General features: G+C 44.8%; 1 protein-coding gene across 2 annotated transcripts in view; it reads right to left on the bottom strand.

Annotated features, from left to right (window-relative positions):
• Positions 1-4618: 4618 nt before the first annotated feature.
• The window catches only part of Nceh1 (neutral cholesterol ester hydrolase 1), a 62263-nt gene continuing 48496 nt past the window's right edge, over positions 4619-18385 (bottom strand). The window contains exons 4-5 of one of the 2 annotated variants that reach the window (XM_011249684.1): positions 10182-10353; positions 4619-8684 (exon numbers count right to left, since the gene is read on the bottom strand). In XM_011249684.1, coding sequence (XP_011247986.1) covers positions 8067-8684; positions 10182-10353 — 790 coding nt within the window. In that variant the 3' untranslated portion in view covers positions 4619-8066. The remainder of the gene's footprint in view (positions 8685-10181; positions 10354-18385) is intronic. The other variant, NM_178772.3, reaches the window with a different exon arrangement.

Genomic DNA, 18385 nt, shown 5'->3' with positions numbered 1-18385 from the left:
TGAGGATACATGAGGCCTGACACTGACCCTAACGCTGTGAAGAGGACAGGGAGGGCTGATTTGTTTTAAATACACAAAAGTCAGTGTTTTTATTTTTTTTATAAATTATCTTTGTTTTGTAGGTAAGTCTCTCCTCTGTTCAACAGAGCCCCAGTAGACAAACCTGACTATGAACTTGCTGTGTAGTCAAGGATGCCCTTATAATCTGACCCTCACATCACCCTGCCTTAACTGTATTTGACACTAACTTGTTACTTCTAGAAGCACAGAGAATGGTTATAGAATTCTGACAAAATGGATTTTTCTTGGGGAGTATTTTTCTACAAGCATTTTTATTTTTTTATTTTTTGAAAGTCTTATGTGTGAAACTGGGTGTGGTGACCCCAACTGTAATTCCAGCCCTCAGGAGGTGGAGGAAGAACAAGGACTAGGAAGTCTAAGGTACAAGTCTAAGCTACAAAGCAAGATTCAGGCCAGCCTGGACTACATGAGACCATGTGTCAAAAAATAAAGTCTGCTATGTGCTCTAAGCACTGATGAAATCGAAATGACAGAGAAGGTCCCAGATCACAGAAGCTGCACAGGGCAAAGGTAACGAGCACGGAAATCATTTATTTCAAACTGAGATGGGAGAGAGCAAAGAACAGGAGCACAACCCTGGAGCACAAAGAAGCACGCTAAAGGCAGGGGTGAGAGAGACCGTGCGTGCATGCGTGTGGGCAACCTGGCGGAGGAGGGGCTTCTCAGAGGAGGGGAAGTTTCCTCTCAAGTGTCTACAGTGAGTCAGCCATGAAAAAACCCTCCAAAATAGGCAGATGATATCTGCGGCCCCTCTTACTGTCCAACAAGGCAAAATTATATGTTGAGCGATATGGTTGAATGATCCATGGATATTTAATAAAAATGACATTTTCAACCTTTGGAACTGAGTACCCGATCGTAAAAGCAATATCTTAGATGATTAACTAGTGGCTTCATCAGAAAACGTAAGGTCCTGCTGGGGGAGGGGGAGGGGCGTATGAAAAGAGAATGAAAGCAGTATTCGGGGCTGGCAAGATGGTTCAGTGGGAAAAGGGTCTGTCACCAAACCTTACAACCCAGATTTGGGGGTCACGGTGTGGAAGGAGAGAACTGACTCCCAAAGGACATCCCCTGACCGCCACACATGTGCCATGGCATGATGGAGACTAGAAACACACAAAAAATGAATAAAAAAAGTTAAAATATAAACAATTTTAAAGGGCTGGAGAGATGGCTCAGCGGTTAAGAGCACTGATTGCTCTTCCAGAAGTAAGTCCTGAGTTCAATTCCTAGCAACCACATGGTGGTTCACAACCATCTGTAGTGGGATCCGATGCCCTTTTCTGGTGTGTCTGAAGACAGTGACAGTGTACTCACACACATAAAATAATTAAATAAATCTTTAAAAACAACAACAACAAAAACAAACCATGTTTGAAACAATATTAAAATAAACAGAAGGTTTAGAAGATAGCCCAGTATCAGAGACTTGCAAACATGTACAGGCCCTGGGTTTGAGGCCCAGCAATTGAAAACAGAAGCTAAAGCCTCACTCGAGTTTTATTTTAAAGTCGCCCCCCACCCACTACCCACCCTACCCCCCACCAAAAAAATGGTTAGAACTATTAGTGATTTTAATTTTGTTGTTGCTGTTGTTTTGGTTCTTTTTGAGATAGGGTCTTAATGTAGCCCAGGCTAGCCTCAAACTCCCAATGAATGCTCAAGAGTGACCCTGAATTTCTGAGCATCCTGCCTGAATCTGCAAGTGCTGAGAACACAGGCAAGTTCCACCATGCTGGGTTTATGCAGAGGACCCAGGATTAAATTCAGGGCCCTGTGTGATGTCAGACAGGCACTCTTTCAGCTCCCTAGCATCCCTAGTGCCCAACCCCGGTAGCTTTCAGCAAAATACACCACACACTAGAGGTTTTATTGGACAGCATGAACCTATCTATAAATTAACCAGAAAGCCTAATTTGTACACTTGTATAAGCCTCTTTTTCACATATGTGCCAAGATCTCAAACCCATGGTCCTCCTGCCTTACCCCTGCACAGTGAAGGCTAATACTACAGACATGTGTCAAGTGGTATGTGACCATTTGATATGGTTTTAGTTAGGGGTTTATTGCAGTGAAGAGACACTGTAACCATGGCAACTCTTATAAAGGAAAACATTTAATTGGGGCTGGCTTAGAGTTTCAGAGGTTCCATCCATTATCATCATGGCAGGAAGCATGGCAGCAGGCAGGCAGGCAGGAAGGCAGGCAGGCAGGAAGGCAGGAATAATGCTGGAGAAAGAGCAGAGAGTTCTACATCTAGATCTGCAGGCAACAGGCAGAGAACCAGCTTGAGATTCTGAGACCTCAAAGCCCACCCTCTAGTGACATACGTCCTCCAACAAAGCCACACCTACTCTAACAAGGCCACATCATAGACCAAGTATTCAAATATATGAATGCATGGGCCGTTCTTATTCAAACCACCACAGATACCAATGTAGACAAATCAGTTCAGAGAGAAAGTTTCTCAATTCCTATATTTGTTGTAGATTAAGAACGGCTTCTATAAACCCATATTTTGTTACCAGGAAGTGGCACTGAATGAAAGGATTAAGAGGTGTAGCTTGTTGGAGGAAGTGTGTCTCTGGGGGTGGGTTTGGAAGTTCCAAAAACCCATGTCAAGCTCAGAGTCAGTCTGTATGTCTCTGTCCCTCTGTCTCTGTCTGTCTGTCCCTGTCTCTGTCTCTCTCTGCCTATGGATCAGAATACAGCTCTCAGCTACAGCACTAGCACCTGGGTGCCTCCAGCCATGCTCCCCAATGTGATGATACTGAACTAAACCTCTGAAACTGCAAGAGAGTATCCAATTAAATACTTTCTCTTGTAACTGTTGCCTTGGTCATGGTCTCTTCAGAATAACAGAACAAAGTGGGGTATTACTGTGCATGCCTGACCATGCTCTTTGTTCTAGAAATATAAACTTTGGGACTTTGTACTAGAAAGGCAGTTGAACACTTTCATCAGGCCACCCTAAGAGGAGTGTGGAAGACAGCGGTACTCGGAGAAATTTAGATATTATGGCAGCCCAGATCAAGACGTAGCAGAGAATATTAGTAATTTGTTTAGAAAATTATTCTTGTGATATTTTGCCCTTGCCCTGCCCCTCAAAATCTACCTGAGGTTAGAGAGTTTTCAGTTCATGGCATTGGCAAAGGAGATTTCAAGATACTCCAGTATTGATTATGTTGTGTGGTTATTAGTGGCCAGTCTTATACAGCTCTTTCATAAAAAGGAGCAAGCTGGACAATGAGAAATAAAAAGTGCATAGTTTGAGGAAAGGAGTACCAAAAAGTATAAAGGAGCTAAGTCCAGTGGACAGAGGGGAAAAAAGGTTTAAAGAAAAGACTGATGCTAAATGGAAGAGAAAGTGATGATGTCAGGGATGAACGCTGATGCCAATGGAACTGAACAAGGGGCAGAGTCCAACTCCAACAAGCACAGAACTTGGCAGCTTCAGTCGTGTGGTTCTGGCTTTAGAGTCAAAGCTAGAAGACAGAGGTTGTCTTAGTTAGGGTGTTACTGCTGTGAAGAGACACCATGACCAAGGCAACTTTTATAAGGACAACATTTCATTGAGGCTGGCTTACAGGTTCAGAAGTTCAGTCCATTATCATCCAGGCAGGTATGGTGCAAGAGGAGCTGAGAGTGAAGGCTGCTAGGATAATACTGCTTCCAGGCAGCTAGGGTCTTAGAGCCCACACCCACAGTGACACACATACTACAAGAAGGCCATACCTCCAAATAGTGCCACTCCCTGGGCCAAGCATATGTAAACCATCCCAGAGGTTATGGAATTGTCCTCTCCATCTTAGGAAAGCTGCTGAGGCTAGGTATATGTCAGAGGTATCTGCATGGAGGGCCAGAGAGGCCATGTGTGAAGTGTGAAGGGGAAACCTGGACGACCCTGGAAACCCCAAAATGATGCAGATGCCACAGCCATGGGACACCTGCCAAGGACAGCTGTTAACAAGATGTGGAGCCTGCACAAGAGGGAGAAGTGTGTTGTCAACAAGGCTGGAAAAAGTTGGACATCTGAAGAGTGCTTTGACATCAGACATGAATACAGCATTTGGAGATTGCTCAGCTGGCTTTCAGTCTTGCTTTGATCCAGTATTTCCTCACTACGCTGTCTTCCCTCCCTTTTGGAATGGTAATGTATATCCTGTGCCATATGTTGGAAGCATGTGATCTGCTTTTTTATTTTGATTTTACAGGGGTTTCCGTTAAGAGGCTGCCACAAGTTCAGAAGAGACTTTGGGCTTTGAAACAGTGTTAAGATTGAAAGGCTATGGGGACCTTTGAGGGTGGACTGAATGCATTTTTACAGTGTGATATGGCTACCAGCCTATGGGGACCAGAGAGTGGAATGTATCATGTTGATACCAGACTAAACCTCTGAGACTGTAAGCAAGCCCTCAGCTGTTACTTTGTCTTTTAACAGTTGCCTTGGTCATGGCTCTTCCCAGCAACAGAACTTAGCATAATACATTCAAGTACAAAATAGGATAATAGAATGAAATGGGCAGACACAGCCAGCTTTAGAATTTGTTTTTACTACTGATACTTCTCTGGCTGAGATGGTTCAAGTCCACACTCATCTTTTCTAATATCAGCACTGAGGACAGACATGGGACTCTATAGCCCATCCACAGAAGGCTTCACTTGGGCAGGGGAACATAGTGTCATCTGGAAGGTCACAGAACCACCTGTCTGTGACAAAATTATAGTTACAGTTAGTCTAGGGGAAGAAGATTTGGGGCTGTGACCTGGATACAAAGAAAGGAAGGGATCAGTGGTTCCAGTTGGAACCAGACAGTGCAGGCAAGGGAAGGGCCAGAGGCATGCTTCCAGACGGACCCATTTTATTTCCAAACAAGATTGCAAGCATGAATAAACTTCCCCAGTACCATACTGGGTTTCCATTCTATAAAATGTATTTATTCCTAAAACTCTTCATAAAATCTGCCTTCCCCTTTGCAGTGGGGAATTGGCAATAGCCAAAGGTTAAAAGGTCATGCACAAAACATTCCATTCGGCATCATTCTGTAAGTCTATGAGTCCTCACAGACGAACGTGAAAACACCAAGAGGCATTCACTATGCGCTGCAGCACTTCAGGATTGTCCTTCAGTATTCCAAAGTGTGACCTTCTCATAACACAGGAAAGTGAAGCCATGCTGTCTTAGACTGAAAAGATCAGGCTGTAGTGCATAACATACCTGGAAGAATAAAACCCCAAAGAACAACAAAACTAACATATCATCAGATGTGGTGGGTGGCCCCTTTGACCCCATGTTCCCTTGCATCTTTGAGACCCCTTCAGACATCTGTCACCATTTACTGTCCATGATTTCTGCAGAATTTGGCTCCCAGTTTGGGAGGAAAGATGCCATTTTGAGAAACTCTGTGAATAATTACATTTTCCTCTTTCTCAGAGGTAGATAAAGTCAAAATATAGTTCCCACCTTTAAATGGTGCAGAAGGGACAAGGAATGGAGCTTCAGGTGTAGTTCGGGGGTAAAGCACTTGCCAAGCAGGTAAGGCCTGGGGTTCCATGCCCAACACCTTAAAAGATGGCTGTCACTCAATTAGGAATGAAAATATCAGGTTTAAAAAACACGTGATTCCAGCCCCCCATAACAACCTCAGCTGAAGATGGGTATCAATTTATATCGTAAATGTGAAACACAGGAACCCTGTGGAGGCATTAATGCTATGTGGCCAATTAAAAAAAAATTACGAGCAAAGTCAGTCTTCAGAGATGAGTAGGCTAGTATATACTGAATTATGACCTACTAAAAATTACCTTAGAAAAGACTAACATTGGAAGAGGCCTCAAAGATCAGGTTATTCTACTCTCAGATTTTAGCTAAAAGGGAGACCAGTGACATGGACACATCAGCAAGGTAGCCTGTGCTGTAGTTATTTCCATATGCAGACAGCACATGCTCGCTCACACACACACACACACACACACTGTGACATTGTTCTGTACATAAAGGTGCTGCAGCTTTTATGATAAATGAGAAGTCAGTGAGTAAATTCCCACTTGTTATCCTGCTGCTGGAAACCAGAAACACGCACCCTTCATAGAATGGAAAGGTCCTGCTCTCTTCATGACGAAATGGATCAGGACTTGACTGAGTGTTCTCTGCTCAGTCCCTTAATGTAGCACGGACTATCAGCAGAAGCGGGGTGATAGGAAGAAAGGCAGGGTGCTCAACTCATATCTAATCTGGAATCCCTTACTATGCAAGATGCCCACTCTGGCAGTGAAGACCTTCTATGAAGGTAAGGCTCGGCAGTTAGAACTTCAGGACAGGAATGGAAGGAGAACTAAGAACAGGCAGTGCTAGCATCTGCCCTTCACCCAGAGGAGTCCCCTGAGGGTTCCCCTGGCCAGCATGGGCAGAGTGAGTCTTACCTAAGCTGTTAAACTATAGGTTGGCTCTCCCTCATCTGAACAACTCAGGACCAGAATATCCAGGGTTTTCATTTTTCTAGACATTAGAATATTTGAATTGAATATACATAATAAAATATCTTGAGAATGGAACCCAAATGTAATTGAGATATTCATTTGTGCTTTTTATACATCTGATCTACATAGCCTGAGGGTAGCTTCACACAATAGGTTTAAAATTTTATATACAAAATAAATGTTCACTGGAATTTTCCACTTATAAGACTTGACTCAAAATTTTGGATTAAGGATGGCTGACCAGCATCATGTACCTAGTACAACATGACGTACTAGGTAGAAAGTTTCTAATTATTTTAATTTGCATATGCAGATAAATATCCAAGTATTTGACCCTGACTTACATGTGGTGCCTACTACTCTTATCGATCTCCTCAAAAAAATTACATGTGGATATAACTTTATGGTAGTTTTCTTTTTAAAATACCTTTTATCTTAAATTTTTTATAATGTTTTTCAGAAAAACCCTGTTTAGCTATATATATATATTAACATTAAATAACTTAAAAAAAAACAACTGCTATACCAAAATAGTCCCATTTTCAGCTACGAGTGAAAAGGCTGAGTTTTCGATGCCCTAGGCCTTCTGCCAAAAACGGACAAAGCCTTCTACAGGCATTGCTGGTCATCTTAAGCTATTATTAAACATAACTTATTTCCTTACTCCCCCGAATATATACACACCACTTCTAGTAACTTATGCCAGGAGTATTCTTAAGTAACAACAGACCATTATTTTTCTACCTTTACTTATTTCATAATAGGAAACTTACTCTACAGTTAAATAAGTTTGTTCCCCAAAGATTTTCCCAAGGACATATCCAGTGCATGTAGCCTCCCATTTTCTTAGGAGAAAAAAAATAACATTCAAGTATCCCTTTAGCCTCACTGAATTTACAGCAGCTAGCTCAGAAAATTCATACTCCTGAGGAAGAAAAGCTTTCGAGAAGAAATCTGTCTTGCTAGAAATCCTGTCAAAATTCCCACATGAAAGACAACATCCTGGGAGGCAGAGGCTACACAGTCCCAAGAGCTGGCCTCGGAATGTCCACTAGACGCTGCTCTGCAGCCCGCGTCAACCCGAGCAAACTGAAGAAAGGCTCATGGTTGTGGTGGTGGTGTTGTTGTTCCTCAGAATTTACAACCTTACCTACAGTTGTAAAAACTGCTTCTGGAAAGCACATAACAGAAGCCCGACCTAAGGCTATTTCTAGCTCTTCAAACTGTGGCCATTCCTACCTAGCACTCGGGCTTCAGAAAAGAAAGCAAAAACTGAGTCATTTGGGAAACCAAGTTCAGATGTTCTTAACCGCGTTAGTCAGAGTCACTTTGCAAATTATTATAAGGTCTGTAGGGTACAGATTTCAGTACTAATGCAAAACGAGGGAAAGGTGCAGATGATTGAAATGCGCAGTGTTTTTGTTTTTTGTTTTGTTTTGTTTTGTTTTGTTTTTTCCAAAGCAAACGGAGGTCAAGAGCTTCATGCGTCTGAGGAGTTTCCTCCGTCACAGGTTTTGATCCAGCCATTTGATGTAACTATTCCTAGTCCGGATTCCCACGGAGAAGTTGGTCGGCCAGCTTGTAAAAATCATACAACCATGGAAGCCGTCCTCAAAGTGGTCCAAGGTCACGTTCACACCCGCACTCTCCAAGCGCTTGGCGTACATGATCCCATCGTCCCGCAGGACGTCGTGCTCGCAGGTAAGGATGTAGGTCTTCGGGAGGGCCTCTAGCACTTCCTGCTCTGCGATGAGCGGAGAAGCAGCAGCGTCCAGCAGTTGAGGGATCTCCTGGACGATCCTGGCGTTCCCTGTGGTCTGCATGATAGGCTTGTAGTTCTTTTTGATGGACGAGGGCAACAGGGATGTCCAGTCGAGACGGGCCCTGAGGGCTGCAGCCCTTTCTACATCAAGTGAAGTGTGATTGTTCACAATCATGGCCTCTACAAAGTCGTAGTTGCCCTTGAAGTAGTCTAACCAGTACCTAACCATGACATGACGCGGCAGGATCGGAGTGTTCATGCTTTGCTGGTAAGAGGGTGTGTTGAAGTCCAAAGCCTGCAGGACTGGGTAGACCAAAGCCTGCAGTTTGAGCTTATTCTTCAGGCTGGCAACGTAGGTAAACTAGAATAGAAGAAACATATTTCATTTTGTGTGGATCCTTTTACAGAATGCTTTAAATAAATGAACATGTTTTCCCCTCCAGAATTAAAGCACACCAAGCTACTGGATAATCCCTAAGGAACGGTTTCCTGTTTGTGACACATAGATTTAAATCAATTCATGGTTATGTGAACTCTGATGTCGCTAAACCCTCAAGAACACTCTACTTGTCTCTATTCTTTTGTAAGTATACACCTCATTGCGTATTACCTATGAGTAAAGTGTGGGCCACATTTAATTTTTTATTCCCTATGTCAAATGGCAATGGCTTCTGGAATAGGGGCGGAAACTCACAAATCTTCATCTTCTAGAGAAGGATAGGGACTGTGAACGCAGGGATGGTGGGACTCCAGGGTTTACACATGCTCGGTGACAAGCTGGGACCCTAGCCTCTCTTCTGAGACAGGCACGCAGTGTGCACTTGCCCAGAGTGAGCTTGAAGTGGAAAGGAAACGACTTCCCACGGCAGCAACCTCAGCTTACTGGTGACTCCACAGGGTGACTATATTGTAATTCCAGCATTTAAAATTCTAAGTGTAGATCTAAAAAGAAGGCGGCGTGTTCCACAGGAACTGAACAACCGTCACTTTGGAAGTCCCTCTCCTGGTAAGATGTATGTGACAACCGTGTGCATATGGTCTCCCTGCATCCCTGGAACAGTCCTGAAGCCAGATGACATTGTCTTCTCATTTCCAAGGCTCACGGAACAAAGGGAGTTAAGCCATGGACTTAACAGCTCTCCAATCTGAAGCAGAAAGTCTGTCTTTGAGGCCTATGAGCCAGGCATGGTGCTATGCACCTTCAGTCCCAACATTCTAGGCGGCTAAGCCAATAGGATCAGAAGTTTTGGGTTAGCCTGAGCTACACCGTAGACCACGTCTCAAAACAAAAACAAAAAGAAGCAATAGAAACTGGGAGTGTGGTAGTACAGGCCTGTAATCTCAAGCCTTGAGAGGTAAGAGGCAGGAGGACCAGAGGCCCAAGGTCATCTAAGTTACAGAAAGAACTTGAGACTAACCAGGGCTACATGATAATCTACCTCAAACAAACAAAACAAAAAACAACAAAACAAAACAAAAACTACTACTACTACTAATAATAATAACAATAATAAAAACTACAACTTTGGAAATTGGCTTAGTCTTTTAATTTCTCTTAGAATTCTAACAGCCATAAGGACTGAAATTTAAGCCAAAATATTACATTATGTAAATCAAAACAGTACGAGGCCAGTGGGGTTAGTTCAGGTCTTCCAGAGGAACACTAGCATTTTCTGAGACACTTTTCAGCACCCACTTCAGAAAACCCCGTGAGAAAGGTCCCGGGGCAGTCACATGAGGGTGCTAGCTACCCACATGGCGGGTAGCCCAGCACCGCGTGTGAAGAATGTGGGCGACAACTGCGCATGCTCACCCCATCCCGTCTATCATAAGGACCCAGAGGCGGCGCTGTTGTTACCTGTTGTCCCAGGGCCGCGGCCAGATTCCCACCAGCACTGTCTCCAGAAATACCGACTCTTCCAGGGTCGACCTTGTACTTGTCTAAGACTTCTGGCTGCAGGAAATATTTAGTGGCACGGATGACATCATGGATTTGCTCCGGAAAATAGACCTGTGGGACTAGCCTGTATCTGTGAAGACAAAATTGGTGTTCATTTCAGGATATCACCATGTTTTAATGGCCACTGGACATTTAGAGAGAGAGAGGAAAAAAAAGGCAAAAGCCAGAAACAGACAAGAAATTAAAAAAAATATAAGATATAAAAATAAACCATTTGTTTTCTTGTAAAGTAGGCAGAGGTGGTAACTTGGTATAGACGAAGTTCTTTTTTAATTGTTCAAGCTGGCTCTCCTACTTAGAGTCCCACAGCCCAGTGTTAGCTGAAGGAGTCTGAACTGGGCAACTGCCTTCATCAGGCTGGCCTATGAGCTCATCTGTGGGGCACTTTCATGCTTACTGAAGTATGTGAGAGGGCCCAGCACACTGTGGGCAGTATCCCCTGGACAGATTGTCCTGGGTTGCTATGGAAGCAGGTTGAGCCCTATCGAGAGAGAGCAAGACAGTGAGCTGTGATGCTCTATGGTTCCTGCTTCATTTCCTCCCTAGATCTCCCCCTCCCCCCCCAGCTTGCCCTCAATGCGGACTTGAACCAGGATGTGTATGCCAAGTAAGCCTTTTCTTATTTGGCCACAGTGCTTTTGGTCACATTTTATCACAGCAACAGAAAAACAAACTACAACACCAACCATGATGGGTGAACACGGATACTACCAGGGGAGGCTGAGGCAGGAGGATTGGGGTTTGATTGGGTGGAGGGAGGGGTGTCTCTGTGACAACAAAGGTCAGTGGAGTGTCCGTCTGTATGAAGCAAGAAGCAAGTATCATTCAAGGCGACTCAGTGGCTGGTGTGGGTTCAAACTTCAAGAGTCTGACACTCGACAGGTTATTTCAGGTAAGTATGGCACACTCTGGAAAGAGTTTCCTGGTGATAATTAACTCCATCCCGTTTACCAATAAAGCTTAAGGCTTGACTACATCAAAACTCTTTGTAAAGTACATGTGGCCCTTCCAAAAAGATGGGTTCTATAGATTGACTACATGTGGCATCTTAATGGTCTGGGGGGGGGGGCAATCTGGTGTGGTCTTGGCCCTACAAGCAGCACAAAAGGGTCACCAGGCTATTAACGACATCCATTCCCAGCCTTCTGGGAGGAAAACAGGTTATACATCTTTCTTTGAAGAGACAAGCCTGTGTGACTAACAGTCCTGGATTCCCTAGTGCTTATCTGTGAGCACAAGGACCTCTGTGCCCTCTTCTACTGGATGAGGCCAGCCTGGGTCACATCTCAAAAAGCAGCTTTTCAGACACCAAACTGCCCACTGCCATCAGCTCAAAGCTGGAGTGTGCAGGCGCTCCTCGTTAGGATCCATAATGAACTTTGGGTCTATCTACCACTCTTGGTGGCTCTGGGCTAAACGCTAACTAACAGCATCAGACAATTCACTGGCCTTAACTTACCACACTTCATTCACTAACTACAGTAAAGCTGTCTGCTGGAGAGGCCTATGCAAGGAGCTATTCAGTCCAAGGAATGCACTCGCACGCTGGAACATTAGTAAAATGTCTTTTGAACCACAAAGGGAAAGCTAAGTTAGCACGCAGCCTCATCCGGATCCTCTGGGGTCTCCATTGTCTGATGCTGTTAGTTAGCGTTTAGCCCAGAGCCACCAAGAGTGGTAGATAGACACAAAGTTCATTATGGATCCTAACGAGGAGTGCCTGCACACTCCAGCCTTGAGCTGATGGCGGTGGCACCTGAGGCACTCTTTGCAACACCTGAGGACTCTGTCATCTTATTCTGTAGAAAGTGTCAGAACCCCGATCGTGACAAGGGCCCACACTCAAGATGGTCTCGGTGTGTATGGATAGTTCTGTCTGGTTCTCACACTTTCCCATCCTCCTCCTGTGCTAATTTGACTTATCCTTGGAGCCTTATGCTTCTGGGGCTGAGTTGGCCATTCAAGGAGAGTGCCTTGGGCTGTAATCTCAGTCTCTTATGGAGCTGAGGCAGAATCCTGAATTCAAAAGTCCTGCTGGTTCACACACTGTGAGGTCAAGTCTAGCCTGGGACATTCAATGAGACCTTGTCATAAAATGGAAAGAAAAAAAAAAGCATGGGGATACAGGCTCAGTATAGCACGCAATACTGCTCCATAGACAGGAGGGGGTTACATTATTTATTCCACTAGGTGGCGACATCTCTCAAGATTGGAGTTATCCCTGCTCCTCCATGTAGTTTCTGATTTCAAACAAAACAAACAAAAAAGAGATGCACTTCAGAAGTCAAGACATGAAAATATCTTTTTTTTTTTTTAAATTCCATCACTGTCTTAGAGTTTCTGTTGCTGTGATGACACACCATGAGCAAAAAGCAAGTTGGTGAGGAGAGGTTTACTCAGGGCAGGGACCTGGAGGCAGGAGCTGAAGCAGAGGCCATGGAGGGTGCTACTTCCCATGGCTTGCTCAGCCTGATTTCTTATAGAACCCACGAATGGTACCACTTACAATGGGCTGGGCCCTCCCCCCGTCAATCACTAAGAAAATGCCCCACAGCTAGATTTTATGAAGGCATTTTCTAGATTAAGGTTCCCTTTTTTCAGGTAACTCAAGTTTGTGTGTCAAGTTGTCACAAGACCAGCAAGCATTGTCACTTCCCTACATATCATAATGAACTGAATCCCTAGTTGCACAAGGGGCCAGGACAGAGCTGTACCATGATACACACAGGCATTTACCAAGTTTCCAGGCACTCTTCTACAAAGGCCTCCCAGTCTTTGGGTTGAGGAAAATAAAATCTGGGAAATCTGGTAACCTACTAATTAATCATTTCAGCTAATAGCTTACTGAACTAATATGGCAAGCAATCCCGAGAACCAACAAGTCATCATGCTAGTGCCTATGGTACCATTGAAGAGGCACAGTCTAGTCCGGCCTAGTGGTACTAGCCTGTGCTCAACTACCAGAGACCAGGGGAGGAAGCCCAAAAGCTCAAGACTGGGCTATAAAGTCAGTTCAAGGCCAGACGGGGCAACTTATTAAGACTCCATCTAGGGGAAGGAAGAACAGTGACCTAGCATGTGTGACTCGAAATTCAATTACTAGTACCCCTAGTGCCACCATACCCATAATCACTCCATCTCTGTGCAACCCTTTTCTTAAAGGCCGTTTCTAACCGTGGAGCCCTGGCTGGCTCAGAACTCATAAAGATCCACCAACTCTCTCTGCCTCCCAGACAGTGGGATTGAAAGCGTGCACCTCCATACCCGGCACCTTTGCTTGAGCTAAAATATTCCTAAATTTTACTCGGTAAGGAAAGATACTGCTGGGCTGGAGAGATGGCTCAGTGGGTAAGAGTAATGACTGCTCTTCCAGAGGTTCTGAGTTCAATTCCCAGCAACCACATGGTGGCTCACAACCATCTGTAACGGGATCTGATGCCCTCTTCTAGTGTTCTAGTGTGTGTGTGAAGACAGCTGCAGTATACTCATATAAATAAAAAATAAATAAATCTTTTAAAAAAATGAAGAAATTCAGGAGACTGCCACATTATCAATATTTAAAATAAAAACAAAAGATACTCCTTTTGTAGAGCAGAGAATGAATATACTGAAAGCGGTGAGATTCCAGTCACTTCAATGTAGCAACATTTACCTGAGAGAGCTAACAACTTTTGCAATGTGTTTATAAGACATAGAAAACTTAAGAGTCAGGAGGAAATTCATGGGTGGTTTATCTAAAGAAAGGAGACAGCCTGGCCTAGTGGCAGAGACCAGTAAGAGTGAGTCCCAAGAGTGAATTCAAAGTCAACCTGGGTAACTGCAGATGATCCTCTCTTAAAACATGAAAACAGAACAAAAGCCTGGCTGTACAGCTCAGTGGTACAGCATTTGCCTGGTATATGTGAGCCCCCAGAGAGAAAGGGAAGGACCAAGGGAGAGAGTGTGCCTACTGTCTGCTGCTCAAGCTATGTCCCTGGAAAGCACTGGAAAAGCGTGTCACCTTATCCAACTCAGAGCTAGAATTGTGTTTGTGTGTGTGTGTGTGTGTGTGTGTGTGTGTGTGAGAGAGAGAGAGAGAGAGAGAGGGAGAGAGAGAGAGAGCACATGTTGTTGAGTATGTGTTTTTGCCACACACTGAAAGTTCACATTACTTCATTTGTGCAGTAAATACTCTTGGTATCTCAGAACAAGCATCATGATTTAGGTGGATTAGCAATATTCCTGATACAAAATTACCACCATGCTTTTTCTTGTTGGGAGAGGTGGCACACACCTATGATCCTGGCACTCAGGGCTTAGAGGCAGGAAGATGAGAAACTCAAGGTGGATGTCAGCTATGCAGTGAGCTTGAGGCAAGCCTGAGCTGCATGCCATAAACTACAGAAAGCCTTACCCAAGGTAAAACGTGTTATCTCTCTCAGCAGATGGGCTAATCTGCACATATGTAACTCCAGAGCTCTGGTCATCTATACATATGTAATTCCAGCATTGTGGTAATCTGCACACATGTAATTCCAGAACTGTGGTAATCTGCACATATGTAATTCCAGCACTGTGCTAATCTGCACATATGTAATTCCAGAACTGTGTTAATCTGCACACATGTAACTTCAGCACTGTAGTAATCTACACATATATAACTCCAGCAATGAGGAAACCAGGGAGGAGGGACACACAAGTTCGAGACTAGCTGAGCACCATGGCAACTGCAAGCCAGCCAGAGCCATAGTTGCAGGCCAGTGTCTCAAACAAGCAGCATCATAAATATAACACACACATGCTTTCTTCTAAATTCTGACTGCACTTCACCCATTGCTAGCAGCTTCTCAAAAACACTGAGGTGTGAGCCCTGCCCCCCAAATACTCCAATTCCACTACTGTTGGACCTCTCCAACATCTATCTTAAAAGAAAAAGCCCCAAGAAGTCCCAGTGTTGCACCAGGTCAGACACATCAGAAGCCAATCACACATTCTCCTTTCTCTCCCCTCCTCCCAGGCCACTTCCTGTTTCTTCCTGTTTCCAGGATTCTTCCCTATCATTTCCTCATCAAAAGTCCCCTCCCTTTCATTCCAAATGACACTTCTTTCAATAACTTTTTGGGTCCCTCTTTTCTGGCAGCCAAGCCCTCTGACAATACACTGTAACTCAGACACCTCAAATTTCTTGAGAAAAGAAAGGCTAAGTAGTCAAATGTCAGACAGTTCGACTGAGCAGTAGCCCTGTGGGCTAACGCTTGGTTTTGCTGAGGCACTGTCTCCCAGAGCCCAGACTAGCCTCAAACCACGAAGCTGAAGGTGACCTTGAACACCTCCCCCTGAGTGCCAGGATTATAGACATGGGTTAAATGTCTGGCATAAAAACCAGGTTTCCTGCAATGCAGGCACTCTACCTCCCACCCCAACATTTACTTTAGCATTTACTACGGTGACCAGGGAAAGGAGGCAAGGCAGAGAGACTGGTAATCTGGCACCCGGAATCTCACTAATGTCCAACATGGTTGGAACAAGTACTGTCCCTCAAAACGAACATAACCTGGAAGCCATGCCGCCTGCTGTCTGCAGAAGGACAATGTTCGCCTCAGGTTATGCCAGGTGGGTGAAAGGTTGTATGACGGTGGAGGATGAAATCATCTTCCTGTTAGATACAGTGCAACAGACAGAAGGGTCAGAGCCTTTCCAGATACTGGGTTTTTTTCTTCTCCCAAAGAAATTTCAATCAGTTAATCATGGAAACCATAAAAGGCTTACCAACCTCCAAAAGTTTAGAGAACTTCTTCAATAGGGGAAATCCAAATTAAATTAATAATTATACACAGCTTAAGCTCTCTCTCGGATAGAGACAACTCGAGAGGAACAATCTATGTGTTCTTTTATCTAAGTTCTTTTTTTTTTTTAATTAAAAGAACAAACAGTAGGGGCTAGGAATGGAGCTCAGTTGGTAGAATGTTTGCCTTCTGTGAAGCCCTGGGTTCCACCGGCAGCACCACATAAACTCAGGCATGGTGCCACATGCCTACGAACCCAGCTACTCAAGGAGTGCAGGCAGGAGGGTCAGAAGTCCAAGGTCACCCTTAGCTGCATAGCAAGTTCAGAGCCAGCTTTGGCTACATGAGACCCTGGCTTTTGGTTTTGGTGTTTTTGTTGTTGTTGTTGTTGTTGTTCTTGTTGTTTTTTTTTTAAAGGAGGAGGAGGAGCAAAAAGGAGGAGGCGTTCAGACAGCAGCTGTACTGGAAATCAAGAGCTGTCTGTTTTCTGTTGGAAGCGCAGTTTGGGAATGAACACAGGCGACCAGTCTTCCTTGCTGTTTCCACTTTCAACACTGGACTCTTGAGAACATGAAGTGTTCACACCTCCCTGACTACCAATCCTTCAGCAAAGGAGGGTGGCCGTTAAAGACTTTGACTGACTGGCTAGACAAACACTCAATAAACCAGGAATGGTGGCTCTTATCTCCCCAGCACTTCAGTGGCTGAGACAGAGGCCAGGCTGGTCCATAGGCTACAGGATAGCCTCGGCTACAGAACGAGATCTGGCCTCAAAAAAAGGTGGGAGGAAACAGATAGCTCAGTGGGTAAAGCACTGGCCCTGAACACTCAAGGAGGGTCGGATTTGAATCCCCAGAACCCACGAACCAAGCACGTAACATGGCGCTATGTGCTACTAATCCAAGTATAGGAAAGGGAGAGACTGGTGAGAGTCCTTGGGTAGACAGCTCCAGAGGAAGGAAGGACACCTGTGGTTGCTCTTTGATCTCTTTATGCTTGTCACATGCATCCACAAACAAACACACCCAGTGGGGACCCACAAATCAGACCCATATTGGGAAGATCCACAAAAATCTTAGAGGTTTGGGGCCCAGATGTGAAGTCTTTTTAAACAGTGCAACTCTCGCAATGTGCTGGTCCCAGCTTGCGACTTCCAGAGGCTCACAAAAGCTCAGTGGCAGAACACCTGACTAGAACGCGTCAGGTCCTAAGTTTGGTCCCCAAGACTATGAGAAGAAAATGCCTTCCTGAGACTCATCTGTAAAGGCTGAGACGCTCAGTTCCCTCCCCGTTCACAAGCAAACCTCACCCTTAACCTCAGCCCAGACACTCTGACAGCACTCCAGAAGGAACCTAGGCTATCCAGGAGACTGTGGGCTTCTAGCTTCCTCTCCTGGTGTAGCCGCAGAGGCTAAAGAGGGACCCGCAAGGCCCAGTGTGAACCAGCGGAGCCAGACTTCCCAGCTTACAGGGGTTTTCTCAGTCATCGCTGGAATGGGAACGCAGCACAGCTCTGTGTGTGCACATGTGTCTCACGGTACAAGTATATGTGTGCATATATACGCAGAGGCCACAGGTCAACCCTGGCTGGCATTTCTCAAGATGCCACCCACTTTCCTTTTGAGACAGCTTCTCATTGGCCTGGCACTCACAGGGTAGACTTGGCTGGCAGGCAAGTGAACTCTGGGAGCTATTCCTCCACCTCCCTTGTACTAGGATTACACATTGGCACTTTTCTCCGGTTTAAGTAGGTTCTGGGTATGGGATTTAGGCCTCCATTCTTACACAGTAAATACTTTGCCAAATAAGCTATCCCTCAGAATCACTCCCTCCCATCTCAAATTCTAAAGGATCTCATGTGGAAAGAGAAAGGCCTCAGCATTTCTTCCCCCTTTGGGATTGTATTTTAAGAAGCCATCAGGGAGACAACACAATTTAACTAAGAATGTTTGAAAGGAACGACTTTCACCTTAGCTTCAGCAAAGAAAAATCAAAGGAAATTTTTCTGGAAGCAGCCACAGGCTCCTCTTCGTAGAGTTGGAATGAGTGATGTTGTTTGATGCTGGCTGGGGAAGTCGTGGCCAAGTGAGCATGCGTTGAGCTGATCTCGGTTTGTGTTGTTTGGTTTGGTTTGTGTTCAGAGAGGTTCGAGTTGAGCTGATCTTCTCAGTTTTTGCTGGGTTTTTTGTTGCTGTTGTTTTTAGTGTGCGTGTGTGTGTGTGTGTGTGTGTGTGTGTGTGTGTGTGTGTGTGTGTGTGTGTGTATGTGGAGAGAAAGAGGCTGGAACCCAGAACCTCACATATTTGAAAAGAGCAGTCTACCCCTGTGTCACCTCCC

Source organism: Mus musculus, chromosome 3, assembly GCF_000001635.26.
Source record: "Mus musculus strain C57BL/6J chromosome 3, GRCm38.p6 C57BL/6J".
Classification (NCBI taxonomy): domain Eukaryota; kingdom Metazoa; phylum Chordata; class Mammalia; order Rodentia; family Muridae; genus Mus; species Mus musculus.
This window is presented reverse-complemented; position numbering and strand designations above follow the sequence as displayed.